General features: G+C 40.6%; 1 protein-coding gene across 2 annotated transcripts in view; it reads left to right on the forward strand.

Moving 5' to 3' along the window:
* The first annotated feature begins 1,527 nt into the window (after nucleotides 1-1,527).
* B4GALT7 (beta-1,4-galactosyltransferase 7) overlaps nucleotides 1,528-23,757 on the forward strand; it is a 33,006-nt gene continuing 10,776 nt past the window's right edge. The window contains exons 1-3 of one of the 2 annotated variants that reach the window (XM_089693835.1): nucleotides 1,528-1,682; nucleotides 9,321-9,659; nucleotides 15,827-16,052. In XM_089693835.1, coding sequence (XP_089549961.1) covers nucleotides 1,681-1,682; nucleotides 9,321-9,659; nucleotides 15,827-16,052 — 567 coding nt within the window. In that variant the 5' untranslated portion in view covers nucleotides 1,528-1,680. Of the gene's footprint in view, nucleotides 1,683-5,701; nucleotides 6,315-9,320; nucleotides 9,660-15,826; nucleotides 16,053-23,757 lie in introns of those variants that run through there. The other variant, XM_089693832.1, reaches the window with a different exon arrangement.

The raw sequence follows: 23,757 nt of genomic DNA on the forward strand, positions 1-23,757 counted from the left end.
GGTGGTCAGTGGACCTTTGCCCCTCTGTGCTGGTGGTCAGTGGAACATTGCTCCTCGGTGCTGGTGGTCAGTGGAACATTGCCCCTCTGTGCTGGTGAGCAGTGGAACATTGCCCCTCTGTGCTGGTGGTCAGTGGAACATTGTCCCTCTGTGCTGGTGGTCAGTGGAACATTGCCCCTCTGTGCTGGTGGTCAGTGGAACAATGCCCCTCTGTGCTGGTGGTCAGTGGAACATTGTCCCTCTGTGCTGGTGGTCAGTGGAACATCGCCCCTCTGTGCTGGTGGTCAGTGGAACATGGCCCCTCTGTGCTGGTGGTCAGTGGAACATTGTCCCTCTGTGCTGGTGGTCAGTGGAACATTGTCCCTCTGTGCTGGTGGTCAGTGGAACATTGTCCCTCTGTGCTAGAAATATGTGCTAGAAATATATTTACCAAGAAAAATGGGGACATGTTCAATACTTATTTTTCTCGCTGTATGTGATCACTTATAAAAATGGGGAAAAGGTCTATATAAAGTTATTTTCTTATATGTATACACAAATATTTTGCCTTTCATTTTTTATTTTCAACTGAATGGGTTGTTTTACAAGTTGGGGGTTCATCAAAAACTTGTGTGGTCCCATAGTCAGCCCAGGAAATGAGAGGAAATCCCAAGGAAATCCTTGGTAGTCACCAGGGTCACCAAAAATAGTGTCTCCATTAGAAAATTTCCCCTCTATTCCTGTACTGGTGAACACTCAATATGTGGGATTTATTTTCCGTTTTGGTAATAACTGTCATCAGGATAAAGGGAGGGTGAATTCCCCTAACAGGAGCACAGACAGCAATAAAAACACCTGACAGGTGTTCCAATCCCTCTCCAATCTATCCAAGATTAAAAACAACTTTTAGTTACAATAGTATAAGGAGCGAGGTTTGCGTTCCAATACACACAAGAGAATTCAATACCCATTTGAAGCAAATAAAAGCTAGAACAACAAAGGCTCCAAAGCAAACGTATTTTGTTGCCCCATTTGAGAGATTTTGCTCAGTTCCTGTCTCAGAGATACAACAAGAACTTAGAGGACATCTCCCAAAATGATGGGAATGTTTCTTTCACACAAATGATCTCAGAACCAATGTCCCATTGGAAGATTTCTCTTTATCTCTTGTGGTGATAAATTGTGGCTTTTCCCTCACTTTCATTCATGAAAACAATTGTCACCAGTACAAAGAGGAGTTAATCTCTCCAATGGGGACACAGACTTATATAAAAAATGTGACAGAGGGTCTAACCTTTCCCCACTCTATCAAAAAGTTAAAAAGATTTTAACTAGAGGTACAATTTAAAAGTTATTTTAGGGCTGGTGAAGAAGGCGGCAATACACTGACGTGTTTTCTGGAGAGTCCTTTGACTCTTTAAAGCATTCTTTGGAGCTTACTGCATTAGCAGAACTGCAGAAACCAGCAATGACCAGAAGCTGTTAGCTGAATAGAGTTTGTACTTAGTGTACCTGATAAGTATTACAGGTATTTCCTGTTTTCTGTCATTGTATGAAATTTTATGGTTGGGTCAGCTGAATGAGCTACTAGATAACAGAGCGTACAATCCAGAAAGCTTTCCTTTGTGGGACAGCAGCTGCAATGACCTGGGGACCTTCCACATCTAAAAGGTAGCAGCTGCATGGACTTAACAGACCCAGATGTGAGTACCTCCATCAGCAATGAATGAATTTATTTGAAAGTGTTTGGTTGTAATCAGGGGCGGACTGACAACTCATGGGGCCCCCGGGCAATAGGGGATCATGGGGCCCGTGTCCTTGCCCAAACTCAAAAAAGCCTATGAAAAAGGTACCAGGGGCATCTCATGGGGCCCCCTACTGACCCCGGGCCCTTGGGCAGTGCCCGAGTTTCCAAATGGTCAGTCTGCCCTTGGTTGTAATTTATTTATTTTCTGTTTAGGCATATGATGCAAAAAATCAGAAATAGCAATTTTCAATTTTGATAAAAATAATAAAGCTTAGTGCAAACTAGATAAAAACAAAACTGGAATATACATATATGATCAAGAGTATTAATGATTCAATAATTTTACTGTTTTTGGTAGGTACAAATCTCCTCTTTTTTAAAAGTTTCAGCTGTTTCTGAAATAAATGGACCCTAAAACTCACCACAAACCCTTTGGTTAGGTTCACACTAGCCCATGCTTTGAAAGCGATGTACAGTGCATGGCTTTTCAGAGTGTGGTTAAGTAGCTGCTGTTAGGCATTCAGGAGGCAATCCTGTCTGTAGGCTGGTGCCTACTAAGTGTATGTTGTTATGCCATGTTTTTTTGTTTATTATTTATTTATTACAGGTACTTATATAGTGCAGTCAATTTATGCAGCGCTTTACATATACAGTTGTGTTCAAAATAATAGCAGTGTGCTGAAAAAAGTGAATAAAGCTCAAAATCCTTCTAATAGCTTTTATTTCCATACACATAAATGCATTGGGAACACTACACATTCTATTCCAAATCAAAACATGAAGAAAAATATATCAAATTTGTGTTGTTCCTCTAAAAAAAATTGAAGAAAAGTGAATATTAGACTGTTCCAAAAAATAGCAGTGTTTGTATTCTTCTTTACAAACTCAAACATTCACTATATAAACTGAAAAATGTTTGAAGATTTTGCTTTCCTTTGAATCACTTAATTAATATTTAGTTGTATAAGCACTGTTTCTGAGAACTGCTGTAAATCGGTGTTGCATGGAGTCAACCAACTTCTGGCACCTGTGAACAGGTATTCCAGCCCAGGATGATTGGACTACATTCCACTGTTCTTCTCTATTTCTTGGTTTTGCCTCAGAAACTGCATTTTTGATGTCACCCCACAAGTTTTCTATTGGATTAAGATCCGGGGATTGGGCTGGTCACTCCATAACGTCAATCTTGTTGGTCTGAAACCAAGATGTTGCACGTTTACTGGTGTGTTTGGGGTCGTTGTCTTGTTGGAACACCCATTTCAAGGGCATTTCCTCTTCAGCATAAGGCAGCATGACCTCTTCAAGTATTCTGATGTATTCAAACTGATCCATGATCCCTGGTATGCGATAAATAGGCCCAACACCGTAGTATGAGAAACATCCCCATATCATGATGCTTGCACAACCATGCTTCACTGTCTTCACAGTGCACTGTGGATTGAATTCAGTGTTTGGGGGTCGTCTGACAAACTGTCTCCGGCCACTAGACCCAAAAAGAACAATCTTACTTTCATCAGTCCACAAAATGTTGCGCCATTTCTCTTTAGGTCAGTCAATGTGCTCTTTGGCAAATTGTAGCCTCTTCAGCACATGTCTTTTTTTCAACAGTGGGACTTTGCGGGGGCTTCTTGCAGATAGCTTGGCTTCACATAGGCGTCTTCTAATTGTAACAGTACTCACAGGTACACCTTCTTTGATCTTCCTGGAGCTGATCATTTTAGCTGAGCAGCCTATCATTTTCTGCACTTCTTTATATGTTTTCCCCTCTCTAATCAACTTTTTAATCAAGGTACGCTGTTCTTCTGAATAATGTCTGGAACGACCCACTTTCCTCAGAATTTCAGAGAGAAATGCACTGTAACCAGCATGTACAACATTTGCTGCCTTCCTTCCTTAAATAAGGCAATAATTGCCACCTGTTTTTCAAAGAATGAATGACCTCACTAATAGAACTCCACATTGCTATTATTTTGAACATGCCCCTTTCAATTAGTGATTCAATTACACAGAATCAGCAGCATGCATGTCATGACTGTTGGGTCTGTTGGATTCCTATTACTCTACTACACCTGCTAGTAAATTATTTGCCATGTAGAAATATCGTTTCTACCAAAAACAGTGATTGATCAGGTTAGTGACGTCTGACTGCTATTATTTTGAACACAACTGTACATAAAATTCAAGACGGGGATGCAGTAGTTCAGTCGGGTATCTACTAGATGAACAAAGACAAAGTGATTAGTAGAAAGTTTCAGTGGCCTCATGGAGGCCATCTGGGATGAGTGTGTTCACTCTGTGTATCCAGATAGTTTCTTATTTGCAGTTGACAGGTACCCGCTCCTACTTCCGCTGCGATCGCCTAGGCGATTAGAAGCAGAAGTTGTCTACCCCTTCCCACCTTGTAGTCTTCTGGGACACGTGACAAGACCATTCAGAAAGTGCAACGCTACTTGGTCATGACCAGTAAGCACCCAGCTGTGAAGCTGCAAGCTGCCCCAGCCGGGTGCCCACATAGAAGATGCTGGCGCCAGGAACACCGGCTGATCGGTGAAATGGGCTGCAGGGAGAACACTGCTGGATCAAAGGACAGGTGAGTAGCTGTTTTTTTTTTTTTTTAAAAAGTCAGCAGCTACAGTTTTTGTAGCTGCTGGCTTTTATTTTTTTTGTTATAGTGTGACTGGAACTCCATTTTAAGTTCCATGTTATTATTATTATTATACAGTATTTATATAGCGCCAAAGGGTATGCTCAGCGCTGTACAGTAGCAAGGATGACATAACATGAAACAAGACAGTAACAATACACTACACGAGGGGTTCGAGGGCCCTGCTCTTTCGAGCTTACAATCTACAATCATGTTACCAAACTCTGCTGCAGGCAAATATGAGGAACACGTTATTACCCTAGGTTCACACCTAAGTGTTTTCTGTAGCATTTAGCAGAAAGGCAGTACAGTCCATTTAACATGAGTTCCTATGGGACATGTTCACACCTGTGCTGTTTTTTGAACAGGGTCAAGGACTTTTTTGACCGCAAAAAGTTGCGTTTCTATAGACTTCAATGGAAACACTGCAGAAAAGTATACATTGTGTTTTTTGATGTGTTTTAAATCTGCCTAGCAACAAGAAAAAAAAAAATGAAAAAAAAAAATGCGATATGCATCAAGAATATGTCAAATACACAAGTGCAAAAACACAAAATGCAATGCAGAAACGGCTCAAACGCAACCTGCACAGGTGTGAACCTAGCCTTAGAGGTAATTTGTTTACGATAAGGCTAGGTTCACACCTATGCAGTTTGCGTTTGAGCCATTTCTGCTGCATTTTGCACATGCATTTTTGATGCGTTTTGCTTTTTTTCTTGTTGCTAGGCAGATTAAAACGCATCAAAATGCAGCATCTCCATTGAGGTGTATAGAACAAAAAATGCAAAATGCTGCGGAAAGCGCATAGGTGGGAACCTAGACTAAGGGCCAGTTCACACTCTAGAAACTGAGTCCAGATGCGTTCTGGATGTCTTTTTGCATACGCATTTTTTATGCGTTTCTGGAGTGTTCCGGTGCGTTTTTGGAGCGTTCCAGTTTATTCCCCTCTTTTTCTTCAATTTAAATAGGGACATGTGCATTCCAGAGTGTTCCAGTGCATTTTTGATGCGGTTTACAGTACAGTTCTGTGCAGAAAAAATGCAGACTGTTCTACTTTTTTTTTTCTGCAACCGGAACGCACTGGAACTGCAAGCGCTAATGTGAACTATGACATTGACAACCATATAACCTACTTTCTGTACGTTTTGGATGCAGAAAAAAAACAGCTGAAATGTATGTAGTGTGAACTGGCCCTCAAGCAAGATATGTGAGTGCTGCAGCGCACCTCGTCAGATTATTCTGGGCACACAAGGGATGAGCACAACATATCTCAGGTAGGAACGTTTAGCGCCGGAACCTTTAAGAGGGTCGCCATGTTTGTGAGGGGACATGTATTCCGACGGATCGGGTTTCTCAATAGCCAGCGTGTAACGGGCTGAAGGGAGATAGGACGATCAGGAATAGCGGAACAGACAGGACAGGGGTGTAGAGAGGGTGATAGAGGGGACAGGCTCTGGGTGCTAGATATCCAGCCTCTGGTACTGGCGGGGGGAAGAGTTATGTAGGTGCACGCTGTACTGAGAATTGTAAATACTTGCCTGGTACAGTGTCATTATAACATTCCATGGTCCTAGTACACATCGGTGACTCGTCTAGTGCTGTGTGTACGGCTGGCAGGATGATTATTTCTAACAAGTTCATTCTAGGATGATTTGAGAAAAGTTTTAGAAGAGGTGCATTGTTTTTTAGCTGTTGTTTTATTTGTTTACTTTTATGGTGTTATTAATGGCAGATTGTGGCATGGAGGGATAGCTGAGGTGGGTGGTGGGGGAGTCAGTGATCTTGTATGATGTGTTGACAGATGTAGATCAGATAGCAGGCTGCTTTAATTGCTGGTGGGAAAAGGCTTTGAGTATGTGAGGTTCAGGAATCGGTGAGCTGTGTGCTAGCAGACATGTATCTGACACGAAGGAAACCGGCGCTGTATCTCCGGGAAGACAGCAGGTAAGAAACGTCTGAACGCTAAACTCTCCTTGCTTTTCTTTTTTAAGTTTCCTGGAAAAAAAAAACTCCATTAATGACGGTACTCCGAATTCTTCTTACCCTGCATACCCCAGAACTACTCCATTCATAGAAGCCATATTATCCGTTCCCACAATAAAAAGCATTCTATGAAAGGAGGATGAATAAAAGGTTTGCCTCCTTCAATCACAGAATGCTTTTTATTGTGGGAATGGATAGTTTGACTTCTACAAATGAAGGAGGGAAAAGGGATGGTATAGTCGGAACTTGACGAGTGTCCGTCACGGGTACAGCCGCTCATATTAACCCTCACAGCACCAGAAGATCACAGCTGCAGGGGTATGCAAGAGAATAAAACATAGCAGCCATCAGCACACAGTCGGGTGAGATGCCAATTTCAGGTGCGATTTGCAAGATATCTAACACAGATGTCTATGCAAATCGCCCCAAACGTAGTACATGTACTAGTTTAGAAATCGGTACGGCTCCAACCAAGTCACAACCGCACCGATTTGACTGCTGTAATTGTGGACAATAGGGTGTGACTTGGCATATGATTTGCAAGTCGCATGGCATGCAGATCGCATGCCAAGTCGCACTCGATGTGACCGAGGTGTAAAACTGCTTAGCTTAACACAAAGGTAAGCCTATGCATAGGGAGATCTGTAATCAAGAATGAAGGGCAGTAGATGTTCTGCCTGCTGCTATTCATCCTTCCTGGTTCCAGAATCTGCCATTATCTGAATTAGTAGTGGGTCAACTATATGTAGGAAAGGAGCCAGTTTGGCTTCTTAAAAGATAAGTTCACCTTTTTGATAAAAAATAATAAATGCATTTTATTATTTTGCAGGTAAATTTATTGTTTTTGTGCTGCAGGAGCATGGAAACCATTACACCAGCGATCAGTAGATCGCTGGTGCCATGCAGGTCTCCTGCAGATCTGTCAGTATATCTGCTTGCCTGTACGGAATGCATGAGCAAGCAGATATACTAACAGGAGGACTGAATGAACTACCGCAGTGCTTCATCTCGCCGTGGTAGTTTATTGAGAACTACAAGCGGACAGCTAAGGCTGCCAGGACTTGTAGTTTCTCATTCACAGATTACTGTGATGCAGACACTTTTTTTTTAAAAAAAAATTTGACAGCTAGCGATGTGAAATGTGTTACATGTTGGAGCTGTAACTTGTAACATGTTGCTAAAAGTGGAGTTAGCCTTTAAAGTGATTGTAAAGTGGTTTTTAATAACAAATATGGTATACATACCTGCTCTGTGCAATAGACTTGGGCTCAATCTTAAGACGCACTGCCTGCGTCCATAGACCCAGACAGCGCTGCTCAACCCTCTACTCCTTCGTCACAAGATTTGACTGACAGCAGAAGCCAATGGCTGCTGCTGCCTCCGCAAAGCCTGTGAGAGCGGGAAGGGCCTCTACAGATGGGCATTATATTCAACAGTGCCTTTTTACACCTGAGCATTGTGCTGTCTTGTGAAAGAGTACATATGTTTTTCTTTCCAAATAGAATTGCATGTTTTTGGTCCCATAGACTTCAGCCAGACCTCCTGGAAATGTTCAGTATTGTTTTTCTTGAGTTTTTTGCATAACAACCACTTCTCTTCTTCCTAAAAACCTAACATGTGAAAAAAAAGTAGGATCCTGGACTTTCCATGCTGAATGTGGAGACTTTCATCTGCCCGCTGAGGACCTACAAGAACCTCTACAAGTCCAGTGATGCCAATTACAAGGACAGTGGCAGAGGGCTTGGGAAGAAATTGGCAAAATGGACATGGCTGTACAGCTCCAATAGCAAAAAGACCACAACACCAAACAGAAAAAAATAGGAAGCAGATACCAGGACGATGATGACATGATGTCAGATGATATTGGTTTTTTTTATTGGACCAAAAAAACATCTGAAGTATGGAAACGCATGAAAAACATTTAAAAAAAATGCTTTCAAATTTGCATAAAAATGTTCATGCTCAAGTGTGAACAGGGGCTTAGAGAAAAAGAGAAGACTGCTCATTGACAGCAAGAGTTACCAATATGTTTCAGAATCCTATTTTACGTTTGATGCTGTACTTACAGCCTGATTTCTGTAAGTGACATTTGGATTAATTGCATCAATCAAGTAGTGTATGGTCCTCCTTCATGATTTGCTATTTTGCAATCCTGTTACTGCACAACTGAGAAACTTCTTTTGCATAGTAGCAAAATCACTTCTGTGTTGATTGTTTTCTCATTTCCGGCATCTAATGGCTGCAGGATTTTTCTGGACCGCATTACATTAAATACTTATTTACATATTGCCTGAAGCGCAGTGGTGTATTTAGGTTTTGTGCTGCCCTAGGCAACACAAAAATCGGCTCCCCCCCCCAGAGAGCCTGACACTGACCAACACCCTCCTCCCCCATGAAGAGTGCCTGACATTGACCAGCAACACCCCAGCCCCTCCCACTGGAGAAGAGAGCCTTCCACTACCACCACCCCCCATACACTGCTTACCCCCCTCCCCGGCGAGAGAGAAGACACTCTCCTTCACCACTCCGGACATCCCCGGAAGCAAGAGTTAGGCTCTGCATACACCATCAAGAAGCCTGCAGCCTCTCTCAGATCCCACTTGGTCCCCATGCTGTGTGTGTCTCTTCTTTAGGGGGGTAGTGCTGCCCCCCTGAAAGATGTTGCCCTAGGCAAATGCCTTGTTTGCCTTGTGGTAAATATGCCCCTGCTGATGTGGCATGCACCGTTAAGGGTTGTGTTCTTTAGTGTAGGTTATACCTCTCCTATATCCAACTGATAGGCATGGGTAGTTTTACACACAAGCCTGATTTTACATTGTGTCCTTACTTTACAATAATATAAATTATCAACATTCAGATGTAACTTGCTATGATGCATGAGCTCTCCTTCCATGTAGGTAGCCTTCTTGTACAGGATGTTTATGCTGAAAAGTTATTTTTAATCAACTTTTCAATTTATGTCTTTAGGTCTGGCCTTTTTCTTGGGATTCTGCCAAGGAAATGCAGCATCTTCAAACTGTTTCTGACTTGCTTACTACTGGGATTCTTATCAATGCTCTGGTTGCAATTTAGCTGCACAGGAGATGTCAAGAGGCATGAAGAGAGATCTCCAAAGCAGCCCTGTCCACCAGTTCCTAGGACTATAAGTGAGGATCCCTCATGGGGTCCTCATCGTCTTGCCTTACTTATTCCTTTTAGGGAACGATTTGAGGAACTCCTAAGCTTTGTACCCCACATGCACCAGTACCTGTCTGAGAAGAAAATCCGCCACCATATATTTATAATAAATCAAGTGGATCATTATAGGTTTGTATGCTTTCAATTCTCTATGCATGCTCTTTGATGGTACCTTTCTTAAAGTTTACTTCCACTATTGCAGTGAAGTTTGAAGGACCTCACTATGTTTTTTATGTGTTGCCATGCATATAGCGTACCTAAAAGTAATCATTATAAAAAAAGTCTTACCTTTCTACAGGTATATGTTTGATTTGCAGCAAGCTTTGGGCAGACTGCAAGCTTTTCTTAACAATGTGAAATGAGAGGAAACTCAATCTGCCTCCACTGTCAAAGAAGGATACACTGAGTTTCCCCTCAGTAACATATAATGTAGTAACCCAACTTTCAGGTCTATAACACTGTTAGGAAGCATGGTGTTCATATCTGGTTTACAACTGATAGTGGGATATGTATAGACAGGGTTAAAGTGGTTCTAAGGGTAGAAGTTTTACCGGTTATGCATTCTATCCAGTGATGTGCACAAAAGGAGCGTCTCTCTTGTCTCTCTCTCCTCAATGGACAGAGAGGCTGCAGCAATACCCATTGGTTTTTTTTTTTAAAGTTATACAGACTAGGGCATCAGAGTGTGAAAAAGGTGAAAACCTCTATGGGCAAGAATCTAGGTTCACTTTGAAGAAGTAAAATATGTAAAGCATTTTGTTGTTTTTAATCATAAATGGTACTTCTTGAAACTTTAGAATATGCCAAATTAATCATACATTAACGCTGAATTCCAGATATGGCTGTTTTTGCATAGCTACATTGGTCCAGTTTGGACCATAGTAAGTATGTGCCATACCTGGCTGATCCCTGTGGAATCTGGAAATCCCTGTAGCAGGCACTGCTGCCACACTGTTTTCTACTAGCTTTTGGGTCCCATGCTGAATGGCTGCTCTGCTCCTTAGTGAACAAAGGAGGTCACTCGGTTGGCATTGGTGCCACTCAGACCTTTTTGCATTCTCTCAATGAATGCAAAGTTTTCTCTGATGGTGGAGATTATGATATCACTGCCTCACTTCTCCACCCTATCCAATCAGAAAACACTTTACATTCACTGAGAAAATTTCAAAGTGTACTCTGAATAGAATAGGAATTTTTTTTTTAACCTGTTCTGGTGACAGCTGTCTAAGGGGGGGGGGGATGTCTCTTAACTCTTTAGAGATTTCCACTCACTATCTATTGTGTCTTTGCAATGGTAAGTGAATAAAAAAATCTATTAATGGGCAATAGATAGGGGTTTTAATTGGACCCTGTTCTATTCAAAACTAAAATGTAATATGTAATTGTAATACAACTGAAACCCTTTGTGTGAAGTAAAAATCAAACAGCGTTTGCTTGGTAGAATATAATCACTTTCTTGTTGACGGTTTCTCCATTCGCAAAAAACACAATTGGCAGAAAGTTGTATCATGTTAACGAGCAGATAAATATGGGAAGGTGCAAAAAGCAGAGAGGTGGCAGGCCAGCCTTTAACACTGTTGGGTAACCTGGAAATGTGCAGAACACGGTGCCACAGATTTTTGAGGTTTTCAGTTTGCTCTTTTAGACGTTATTAGAGCTTTAGAGCTTAATAAATATATTCGGTTTACATTTTGTTTTTTTACTTGTTTCTTTCGCTAGTTCCCTTTAACATTTAGAAGAGTACAGAAAATTAATACTTGTGTCTGGTCAGTCCTCTTCCATTGCCTCTAAAAGAAAAAAAATAGTAGCTTTGACTGGCTCTGCACAATGCATGTACTTTTTTTTTTGTTTTTTTGTGTGTGGTGCTATCAGGAATGCCATTTTGCTGTTAGTTTACTGCTCACACTAGAGTACATTACCTGATACCCATAGTAAGAAGATGAAATCAAATAACACTGGATTCCAGGGCTGTGCTCATTGATATACCCTATTACAGGTGTCTCCAGACTTTTCAAACAAAGGGCCAGTATACGGTCCTCCAGACTTTAGAAGGACCGGATTAGGGCCAGTGAGGATAGAAAAAGTCCTGGCCACATCATCAATGAGAATAAACATGACCTCAGGGTTTGTCAGTAGAAGGAGTAGTGCCCCATCATTGGTTCTAATGGGAAGAATAGTACACCTTCATTCGTTTCAATGGAAGAAGCGCTGCCACATTGTTGGTCACAGTGGGAGGAATCATGCCCCAAGTGCTGGATAAAGGGTAGCAAAGGGCCATATCCAGCCCTCGGGCCGCAGTTTGGAGACCCCTGCCTTATGTCTGTAATATATAACCTGTTTTGCATGTGACTATCTTGCTGGATTTAGCTTGTCAATCGGCATGAGGTAGTGGAGGGGTTGGGCACAGCAAATGTCAGGGTGTCATGACTGCATGTTGGCTATTCCTACACTGTTTGCTAAGAAAATAAGGCAAAATTAAATTTGTAATGTCTTTTAGTTTCAACAACTGTTTCTGCTTTTCCATTTGACTGGAGTTTTTCATTACTTAATGTCACAGTTTTACTCTTAGATTATATAGGGGATAGGAATAAAAATCAATCCCCAGCAGAGGAAAGATATCTTACACATAAAGTAACAAACGTGTACTGTAGAGATGAACTTTAAGTGCTTGGCAAGATGGTATGTAACACCAACTATAGCTCATAAGCAGCAGTGGGAGTGTTCCCCATGGTGCTGGAGAGGATGTGGAGAAATGGGTAACATGGGACACATTTTGGTGGAGTTGTCCGAGGATACAAGATTATTGGAGGAAAATAGCTCACTATATCCAGGAAATAAGTGGCGTAAATATCCAGGAAGATCCACTGAAATGCATATTCTACTATTTTGAGCTCAATTTAGAAATAGAAATATATACGAATAAAGTTCTGTACCATTTAATTAGCGCAGCAAAGGGCTTAATACCAAAGTTCTGGTTATTAGCAGACGTCCCCAAGATGGTGGATTGGGTAGAGAGGGTGGAAGGTACTTTTAGAATGGAAGAACTGAGATGTCTAGAAAAGGATAAGATGGGAACGTTTGAAAGAACATGGAGTGTATGGAGGACATTTAAAAACTCTGAAATTTACGCACAATTAATTAGAGCAAAGGAGGCAGATTAAGAAGTCATAGTAACATTAGACAAAAGGAAAGATAAGGGAAAATGGATACAGATAGAGACAAGGTTGTGATGACAAGGGGGGGGGGGGAGTGGGAGGGGGTGGGTTAATCAATGTATGTATATTATGGGAAAATCAGAAAGCATATGATGTATAGGAAGATGTTTTAAGGTTGTTTGTATAAATACATAATAAAGAGATGAATTAAAAAATAAAAGATTATATAGGGGATAATTTACTAAAACTTGAGGTGCAAAATCTGGTGCAGCTTTGCGTAAAAATCAATCAACTTCCAGGTTTTAGTCTCAGTTCACACTAGTATAGGTGAAAGCCAGTGCAGGACCCGCACTTCATCTTGCAGCAACAAAAACCTGCACACAAAACACAGGACCCACAGATGGGTGCCATTAATCTTAATGGCATGCCACCCACACTGGGAACCACACTGTGGTGCGGTTCCTAGTGCGGGCTGTGATTTCTGGAAAGGTGCAAAGATGTTCTGCCAGGCACGGCAGCCTGTTCAAATTAATGGGCTGTCATGCTGCGGCCCGCAAAACTGCACTAGTGTGATCAGAGCCTTATTGTTCAAAGTGTAATTGAGTGAGTAGAAGCAAGCTGATTGGCTACCATGTGCAGCTGCACCAGATTTTGCGCTCTTCAGTTTTAGTAAATCAACCCCATAGTGTCCAGACGGCAACTGTGTGCTATACTTCATAGTTTCATCAGTTGAAATGTAAAAGCAAAGCAATCTTTAAAGGTGGTTATAAGGCAGGTCATCATACAAAGTTATCCTATCAGAAAAGCCTTCTTACCATTCTTTAGAGATTCTTCCTTCAAGCAAGAAAATAATTCCCATGTTAAGAATTGTTTTGTAAAACTGGTAGATGCACTTTTTGTGTTCTTAAAAACTGGTTTTACAACTACATGGAATGCATGTTGATTATCAATACAGACAGGATTATATTTGCTCTATACAAGTATAGCAAAATTGTTGTCACTGAGCGCCCAAAAGGAACACTAATGAAAGAAAATAAAATATGACTAGGATTGTACTAGGATAAACAGAAAACTAAAAAAAAAAACAAAAAACTTAAATTTCACACATTACAGCTAAGCCTCAGGCAGATTTAAAAGACATGCATTAATACTTAATTAAATGGTGTTTTTCTAACTACAACTAATGTAAGTACCTTTTACCTGAACGTGACTTGATTGCAGGCATTTGTACTCTCCTGTACAGCACCTCTGGGAGCTGTTCAGCTTGGCTGCATGAATATGTGCTTACAAGGAACATGTTGATTGGAGGAGTAATCAGAGAGATGACTTCCTCAATCTTCTGCTTCTCCCTCACTTTTTTCATTGGACAGGTGGAGTCGTCAGTGTTTTTGTTAGTGTAACATTTTGGATATAGTAAGGGAGGGTTATTACCCCTGTAAGTTTTTTTTTTTTTTTTTTTTTTTTTTTTTTTTTTTTTGTCATCTCTGTCCCATAGGGGAGATTTCCCTTTACCTCTTGTCCCACAGCCAAATTAGGAAGGAAGAGGAAATCCCTCCAAAGTGAGGGAATTCTGTGGTGTTATCATGGTCACCAGAACTAATGTTCCCATTGGAAGAGGGTAAATCTACTTAATGGGCACAGACCGCTATTGACAAAATTGACAGGTGTTCTAATCCCTCTCCACTATGACTAAAAGGAAAAAAAAATATTTTAGTTATACTTTAATTATAGTGCGGGAAGTGGTGTTGTTTTCTTGATCTTGCTGTGTAAATTTCAGGAATGAATAGACAGAAATCTACAGTAGATCCTTTGCAAGGTAAAATGGCTCTTATATGTATTTCATCTGTGTATATACAGGGGTTGGATAAATGTACTGGAAACACTACATTATTTGCAGGTGTAAAAGTGATTACCTGTTTCACATAGCAAGGGACATTGTGCAGGATTGTGACCCAGAATGAGAAAACAACTGCTGCAAAAGTGACTGCCGAGCTTAGTCACAGTCTTCACGGGACTCTGTCTTCATGGGACTGAGATTGAGCACTGCAGTCACTTTTGCAGCAGTTTTCTCATTCCAGGTCACAATCCTGCACAATACCCTTTTTGTCTTTTTCTCTTTGTCACATATGGCTTTTTCCTGGAAACTGTATATGCATTCATATCCTTTTGATACTGTACCTTGCAACACCGCAAATAAATTGGAAACTTCAGTTACAGGCGCATCAGCTAAACAAACACCAACAATTTGCCCTCTTTGAAGCTCAGTAAGCTCTGACATGACTCCGTATTACTAGCAGCTTACGCAGTAAATAACGAAAGTGAGGCTTCTCATCTGTTAGCTAGGTGTCTCATCACACAGCGGAAGCAAAAGAATGCTACATCACTTCCTCTTTCAAAGCAAAACGTTGTCACTCTCACACCTGAAAAATCATTGTGTTTCCATTTTTTTGTCATCCTCTGTAAATGTTTGCTGGGGTTCAACTTTGGATGTACAAATATAGAGCTTCTTGAGAGGTTCAAAGGAGACTTCTAAAAAGGATTGGCATTGCATATGGCCATGAGTCATAGTCCGACTAATTTGTATTTCTGAATGGTATTTTTTTTCTGAACAGATTGCATTCTGGATAATTTTGATTACAAATGTTTATTTTATTGTTTTGTAGTCCTACGGTATGATCATTAAAAATCCTGCAATTACAGCAAGTAAACTTCATATACTGTGTGGCTCACATTACAAAATCCCAATTGGCTTTGCTGAGGCTTCTTATATTCTCAATTTGCTAGCATTGAAATAATTGCTTACTGTGTTGCTGGTTAGTAAGAAATTATATTGGATAATAGAGGCAATAAAAAGCAATAGCTCCCAACATGTAGTTTTCCTGTTGTAACATGCTATGCACTATTCAGATGTAAAATGTAAAGCTGAACTCCTGGCAGAAAGTAATATTTAATTAATTTACATATGAATTAAAACCATATTCTACGTGGAATTAGAATACGTAGCTGATTATACTGTACCTAAAAGACCACTGCCTGTAATTACTATGATAAAGAGTTGGCTATCGTTCAGAAAAATACTGTTTCACGTCACTGAAATTCCACTTCTTTGTTCATTAAAGTTACATATTTTTTACATTTCAGGTTTAACAGGGCTTCTTTGATAAATGTGGGCTTCTTAGAGAGTGGAAATGAAACGGACTACATTGCTATGCATGATGTTGACCTGCTACCTCTTAACCCAGATCTGGATTATGGGTTTCCAGAAAGGGGACCTTTCCACGTGGCTTCCCCAGAACTTCACCCCCTTTATCATTACAAGACCTATGTTGGAGGGATCCTCCTCCTCACCAAACAGCATTATGAACTGGTGAGTACGCTTTACTTTCTTGTTCTTCAGGAGCACTTATGGATGAAGCCAATCAAGGATTGTCTAGTTAAATTGGAGTTCCAGCCGTTTTTGTGTTTATTAACTACTTGCCCTCCTCAGGATTTACCCCCTTCTGGACCAGGCCATTTTTTGCGTTACGGTGCTGCGATACTTTATCTGACAATTACGTGGTCATGCAACGCTGCACCCAAATGATATTTAAGTCCTTTTTTTTTCCTGCAAATAGAGCTTTCTTTCAGTGGTATTTGATCGCCTGTGCTTTTTTTAAATTTTTAGCGTTATAAAAAAAAAAGACCAACAATTTTGAGAAAAAAACAATATATTTGACTTTTTGCTATTAAACATGTCCAGTGAAAATAAAAAATTAAAATTTTGTAATAAATTTAGGACAAAATGTATTCTGCTACATGTATTTGCTAAAAGAAAATCCCAATACGTGTAAATTAATTGATTTACGTGAAAGTTAGTGTTTAAAAATGGCGGTATAGATACTGGAATTTTTTATTTTTTTTTTACTAGTAATGATGACGATCAGCGACTTATAGTGGGACTGCGGCAGGCTTTCTTACACTGGCGGGAACTGACTTGGTGTCGCTGACATCCCCAGTGACACCAATACAGTGATCAGTGCTAATAAAAAGCACTGACAGTGTACTAATGGCACTGGGCAGGAAGGGGTTAACATGTGGGGCAATCATTGGTTAGCTGTGTGCAGTTTTACAGTAAACAGTTTGTGCTTACAACTGCAAGCACACTGCTTGGTGTGGCTCTGCTATGCAAAGCCATACCAAGCAGTGTGCCGGAGCTGACGGGAGAAAACTGTATTGTTTACATACAGTTCTCTCCCCCTATCAGTAATACTTGGTAGTCACCGGGTACCAGCAAGTAATCACCGGGTGAGACCCGGTGATTGACAGCTGAGGCTGTGATTAGCGGTGCGGGGAGGGCACGCGCCTGTCCCCTACTCTCAAATGCAAAATCACGTATGTATACGTAATGTTGTGCACTCCTGCCGCCCTGTAGCAGTATTTCTGCTATAGGGCTGCAGGAAAGCGGTTAAAGCAAACTAAATTGGAGCCTTTCCCCTGTTATGTCCCCTAGTGGCAGAAATGCACATTTCTCTTGTCTGAGAGCTGCATTGAGAAGTACAGTGTACTTAAATTGTATTCCAGGATTTGCTTGTCTTCAGCTGACAGAACATTACATAAAGTCTCAGAATCTTTCATTAACGTCTTCATGTTATATAGTTTAAATACCGTGTTATAGATATATTATCATTTTAAAAGAACATATTTCACACTTTTTTTAAAAAATTTTTTCTTCCCATCTTTACCCTGGTGACCACCAAGAATTTACTGACTTTGGAGGGATTTTCTCTCACTTTTTGCTTTGGCTATGGGACAGGAAGTGAAGGGAAATCTCCGCCGTGGGACACAAATGGCAAAAAAAAACAAACCACTTGACAGAGGTTATAACCTTCCCTTACTCCATCCAAAATGAAAAATAAAGTATTTTAGCTCTGCTTTAAATCTTTTTTTATATAAGAGATTAGTGGGACATCTGCTTAAGATTGTTAGTGGTGGACAGGGAATGTAATGGTAGTAGTGAAATATTTAAGGCGACACATTGGGATTGATTTACTAAAGTTACAAAGACTTCTGACTTTGCAAAATGAATGTTTGCTGAGCTTCGTAAATAAGATGAAACTGTTCCTTTTTCAATCAGTTATGTGCTGGCACATATGTAGTTATAAGTGAGTACAGGTTTACTTGATTTTGCAATGCAAGCATACAGTTTTTCAAGATAATTTTCACTTTTGATAATGGAACAGTCTTTATGCCTTTAGTAAATAAACCTTGTTGTGTCTACTTGGGGCCACAGCTACTTAAATCCAGAAAAAACAACAATGCTTTTTATTATGAGTATAATAGTACTAATTACAACTTAAAATATTTGTTTTTTTTCTCCAGTGAAAAGGGTCACATAAGTAGGTATGGGAATTTCCAGTTTCTCTTCTCTTTTTACATTTTTTTTTTTTTGTTCCAACACCCCACTGACTCATACCTAGTAAGGTATGTGAGCCTGTAACTACCAAACAATGCACAGAGCTACACCCAACTAGTGGTGGAAAGTGGTTAGAAAATATGGGTAATGCATTAAATCCATTATCATCATAACATAAAAATTCACCAAAAAACTCATCCACAAACCTTTTACCAGATTACCATACAATAACATTTTACTAAATACCACCCTAGTTCAGAGAGATGTTTACACACATTATTTTAGATCTACACTTATCAGCCACTTTATGAGGTACACCTGTTCAATTGCTTAGTAACACAAATTGCTAATCGGCCAATCACATGGCAGCAACTCAATGCATTTAGGCATCTAGACGTGGTGAAGACGACTTGCTGAAGGTCAAACTGAGCATCAGAATGGGGAAGCAAGGGGATTTAAGTGACTTTGAATGTGACATGGTTGTTTGTGCCAGATGGGCTGGTCTGAGTATTTAAAAAACTGCTGATCTACTGGGATTTTCATGCAGAACCATCTCTAGGGAAATCGAGACTCCTCATCAGACCCGGCAACGTTTTTCCAATCTTTTGTTGTCCAATTTTGGTGAGTCTGTGTGAATTGTGGCCTCTGTTTCCTATTGTAAGCTGACAGGAGTGGCACCCAATGTGGTCTTCTGCTGTTGTGGCCCATCTGCTTCAGGGTTTGACGTGTTGTGTGTTCAGAGATGGTATTCTGCATACCTTGGTTGTAATGAGTGGTTATTTGAGTTACTGTTGCCTTTCTATCATCTCAAACCAATCTGCCCATTCTCCTCTAACGTAAACAAGGTATTTTTGTCCACGCAACTGACTCACTGGATATTTCTCTTTTTCTGACCATTCTCTGTAAACCCTAGAGATGGTTGTGCGTGAAAATTCCAGTAGATCAACAGTTTTTGAACTACTCCGACCAGCCTGTCTGGTACCAAGAATCATGCCACATTCAAAGTCAATTAAATTCCCTTTCTTCCCCATTTTTATGCTCGGTTTGAACTTCAGCAAGTCGTCTTCTCCACATCTAGATGCCTAAATGCATTGAGTTACTGCCATGTGATTGGCTAATTCGCAATTTGTGTCACCAAGCAATTGAGCAGGTGTACCTAATACAGTGGCCGGTAAGTGTATATGCTCATTAATAACATGATAGATATTAAAGCGGAGTTCCACTCAAAAGCAGACACTCCGCTTCCTCCCCCCTCCACTGCCATATTTGTCACCTTTTGGGGGGAAGGGGGGAGTGGGTATCTGGTTTTGACAGGTACCCGCTCCCACTTCTGGCTCAGTTTGCCGTGGTGAAGTGAGCCAGAAGTTCGGCTCCCTCCTTCCTCCCGCAGTCTCTTGGGAACTTTCACAGGTCCCAGAAGACTGCTGGACCAACGGGGAGGCACAGCGCAACTCATGCATGCTCAGTGGGCACCAGGCTGTGAGGCCGCAAGCTGTCACAGCCTGGTGCCCACAGTTGAGATTCCAGCGTCGTGAAAGAGAGCAGGGATGGCACGGGTGACAACATCACTGGACTCTAGGACAGGTAAGCGCGTGTTTTTTAAAAGTCAGGAGCTACAATTTTTGTAGCTGACTGTTAATAAACACAAAAATGGCTGGAGCTCCTCTTTAAGACAAAAAAAAAAAGAAGCCCACTATGATAGTTAGAATTCTGGCTACAGATATTTGCTGTCTTCCCAGGAGTACAAGTCTTCTGCATAAAAAATGGAAAGGCAGCCTGTGACAGACCCAATCTGGGCACAGGAGTTTTGAGGGGACTAGGAGCTAGGCTTCTACCAACTGATTTTGTTCCATGGAGAAGACCAGGGATTTTGTCTGCTTCTCCCAGTCAGAGCATGGAAAAGAGCTAAGTTTAGCCTCTGATCACATGGAGAGTGCAGATCAGTTTGTGATGATGAATAATATTGTGATGAACGCTGAGCAGCCAGGAAGCCCACCCCATAGTCCGGCTTCTCCAACTCTGAATACTCCAAGTCCATTACATATGCTGTCTTTCAGGTGTTTCCTTTCGCTTGTACAGTATGTCCATCATAAGACAACACTCATACAATATTCCAACAGTCTGAAAAAGTAGAATTCATCTCAAAGGACGGGATTACATCCTACATACTTGTAATATATATTTACAGAGCAAGACTACATCCTTGCAGCTGTCCGTGTCCATTACCAAGAATACACAGGGAAAATGGCGCATGCGCATTCCCCGCTGAGCTTCAGTTCAATGTTAACTTGCCTACAGACCAACGCAAAATGGCTCCCACGCTATTGCGCATGCGCTCTAGCGCGTGGTCTCCGGCAAAATGGCGCTTGGTAATCAGAGCACACTATACCTTGCCTATTGACCAACGCAAAATGGTGCCCGCACACTCGCGCATGCACTCTAGTGCTTGGTCTCTGGCAAAATGGCGCTCATTAATCAGAGCACAATTCACCATCTATATACAAGGCAGAATAATGGTGTCTGGCTGCACATGGAGCACACCCCTTTTGAGAACGAACCTTTGTTCGAAATGCGTCAAGGAAGGAGCCCTGCATGCTGTGACGCCACGCCGCTGGATCACGGAGGTCCAGCGGCCATTTTACATTACCAGCCGGTCAGTGTCATACTGAGCGATTTTCACTGTATTGCTTATACTTCGCTTGCACTAGTCACAGTGTATGTTTTACTTATGACCTTTTTAATATGCATTACTATTAAAGCATTTCATCTTTAAAATACTACACTATGGGAATCCCCTTTCATTTTGCTCCGCACCAAGCATTTTAACCCCCCAGCTATCCTCCTCTGACCATCCTAGAGCCCTAGAGGGGAGTCCTGGCTGACCTGATTTATCCTGTAACCAAAAGGAGGGCCGATTACCCCCAAGCTGTATCCAGACCTACCCTAAGTAGGGAAACCTGGCAGACCACCTATATATGATACAATGCGCTTATTACTTGCGCATCTGGTGAGTGCGCATTTTATCCATTTCTTGCACAATCACCTGAACATATCTAGTGTATTGGGAATAATAGTGCCACCGGGTGAACCTCAGCTTTTTCAGTTAAGCTTTGACAGTAACACCTGGAATCTGATTAGTTTCTGTGCAGAGCTGCACCAAATTCTGCACTCCCTAATTTCAGTAAATCTCCCCCAGTGTGTCTGAGAGATGAGCCTTGCTTTAGTGTATAGACCTCTATAACCATCATGTAACCGGTATCTCTTAGAGTGCTGGTGCCCGATCTGCAGCCCTTATAGCATTTATTGTCCAGTAGTTTGTGTTTTGGTGCTTACTCAAACCAGTGAAGGAAAGATGTTTTTTTAGACGTCTGCCTTTGCTGTTTTTTATGTTGTTTTTCATCGGATCTTTTATAATGGAACTTTTCCGAGAGGAGTATCTGGGACAAGTAATGTTTTAAGTGGGCTGTAGTGTAAGCATTGATTTGTAAAGGGACTATAATAGCAGTGATCCTTAGAAGTATCATATATTGTGCCCCCAGTCTATTGCTGTCTTTTGAAGCATGTTACCAGTCTCCAACAATAACTATAGTATGTTTGCAGTCTTTATCTCTTGTAACACCTCTGCAACCTCTATTAGTTTTCTGTGGCATTACTTTCACTGAATATTATGTGTAATACAGTGCTGGTACACTGATCTTCTATTGAAATGTCACAAGTGCCATTGCAATAGAGTCCTTCTCACTATGGTTGCATTGTGATGTGGTGGTTTGCATTGCAACCTGCTGTGCTAACAAAAGTAGTGCATGTACTAATCATGGCAGGTCATTAAAAAAAATTGGTGCTCCACATTAACCACTTCAATACAGGGCACTTTTACCCCATTCCTGCTCAGGCCAATTTTCAGGTTTCAGCGCTCTCATACTTTGAATGACAATTGTGTGGTCATGCAACACTGTACCCAAACTAAAATTTTAGCATTTTGTTCACACAGCTAGAGCTTTATTTTGGTGGTATTTAATCAGCACTGGGGTTTTTATTTTTTGCTACATTAAAAAAAAAGACTGAAAATTTTGAAAAAAAAAAACACGTTTTTGTTTTCTTTTATAAAAGTTTGCAAATAAATAATTGTTCTTCATAAATTTGGGCCAAGATGTATTCTGCTACATGTCTTTGGTGAAAATAACCCAAATCAGTATTTATTATTTAGTCTGTAGGAAAGTTATAGAGTTCACAAACAATGGGATATATATGAAAATTGATCAATCCTGAAGTACTGACAGCCAATCTAATTTCTTGAGGCCCAAAAATGTCAGAACAGTACAGATATCCCCCAAATGACCCCTTTTTGCAAAGTAGATTGTCCGACAGTCTGAGTTTTTTTAAGTTGTAATTTTGTCTTTTTTTGAAAATTTTTAGAAATTTTTTTTTTATTTTATACATACGGTCACCAGTGCAGTACAGCGTCATCATATAACTGGTGTGGCCATGATCAGGAACACTGACTGGTGACAGTACAAGAAAAAAAATTGATAATTTTTAAAAACTTTTTTTTCAATTTGTTTTATTATTTTTTAATTTTTTTTTTTTTCTTTTTCATATTGCACTATGACCAAAGTAGTATATTGTTGCCATAGTAACATTGTACTACTTTGGGGAAATGATCAATATTTTTTTCTTTGCTATAAGCAGAAACAATTGAGTACTGATGTGATGCTTTTTTTTTCATTTGCACGAACATACAATTTTGAGGACAAGATTTCGGGGTATGTCCCCTTCTTCAAGGTCCAGGCAGTACTATTTCACAAAGTTTTAGCAGAATGTTAAAAGAGATGTTGAAAGGGGGAGGGAAAAAAAAAACCCATATACACAAATGTACACAGCAATAGTTATAAAACTAGGATTAGACTAGAGATAAGACAGCAAAAGCAAAGACTGGGGGGGAACAACACTCACAGAGGGGGTCGTAAAACTGTTGGATAATGAGTAAGGAATCCCATGTCCAAATTAAGGCCATTTTCTCTTGTGCCAAATAGAATTATCATTCTTAGTTCAAAAGTTTTCCTTTCCTGAATAGTTTTGAAATTTCCTTTTAAGAACTAAAATATTAAGGTCTTCCATAGTGTGGTCTGGTTGTGTGAAATGGTGTCCTGCAGGTGTGCAGAAGTCATCTTCTTTATGTTCCTTCATACAATGAGAGACAGAATAAAAAAAAAAAATTCAGGAAATCAGAGTGGGAATGCACCTCCATGATTTATAAGTGGGAGAACTTGCAAAATCGCAGGGTGTTCAAATACTTCTGTTCCTCACTGTATACAGGAAACCCACTGACAGATGCAACTACCTCCACAGTTCCAGCTTCCACCCCCAACACACGAAATGTGCCATCATACACAGCCAGGCCATTAGATACCACCGAATATGTTCTGACCCAAGAGACAGAGATACACATCTTGGGACACTAGCAGATGCCTTCCATAAGAAAGGTTACAAGGACAAAACTATCAACACTGGCATAAACACAACCTTGAGAACCCCAAGAGAAAATCTACTTCAGTACAAAGAGAAAAAAAACAAACAACCGTGTACCTCTAGTAACCACATACAACCCAGCACTAGAAGGAATAAGAAAAATAATCAAAGATTTACATCCCATCATAACAGAGGATGGAACTCTGAAAGA

The sequence above is a fragment of the Staurois parvus genome, unplaced genomic scaffold (genome assembly GCF_062004578.1).
Source record: "Staurois parvus isolate SC_StPar_1 unplaced genomic scaffold, SC_StPar_1.0 ptg000025l, whole genome shotgun sequence".
In the NCBI taxonomy this organism is placed as follows: Eukaryota; Metazoa; Chordata; class Amphibia; order Anura; family Ranidae; genus Staurois; species Staurois parvus.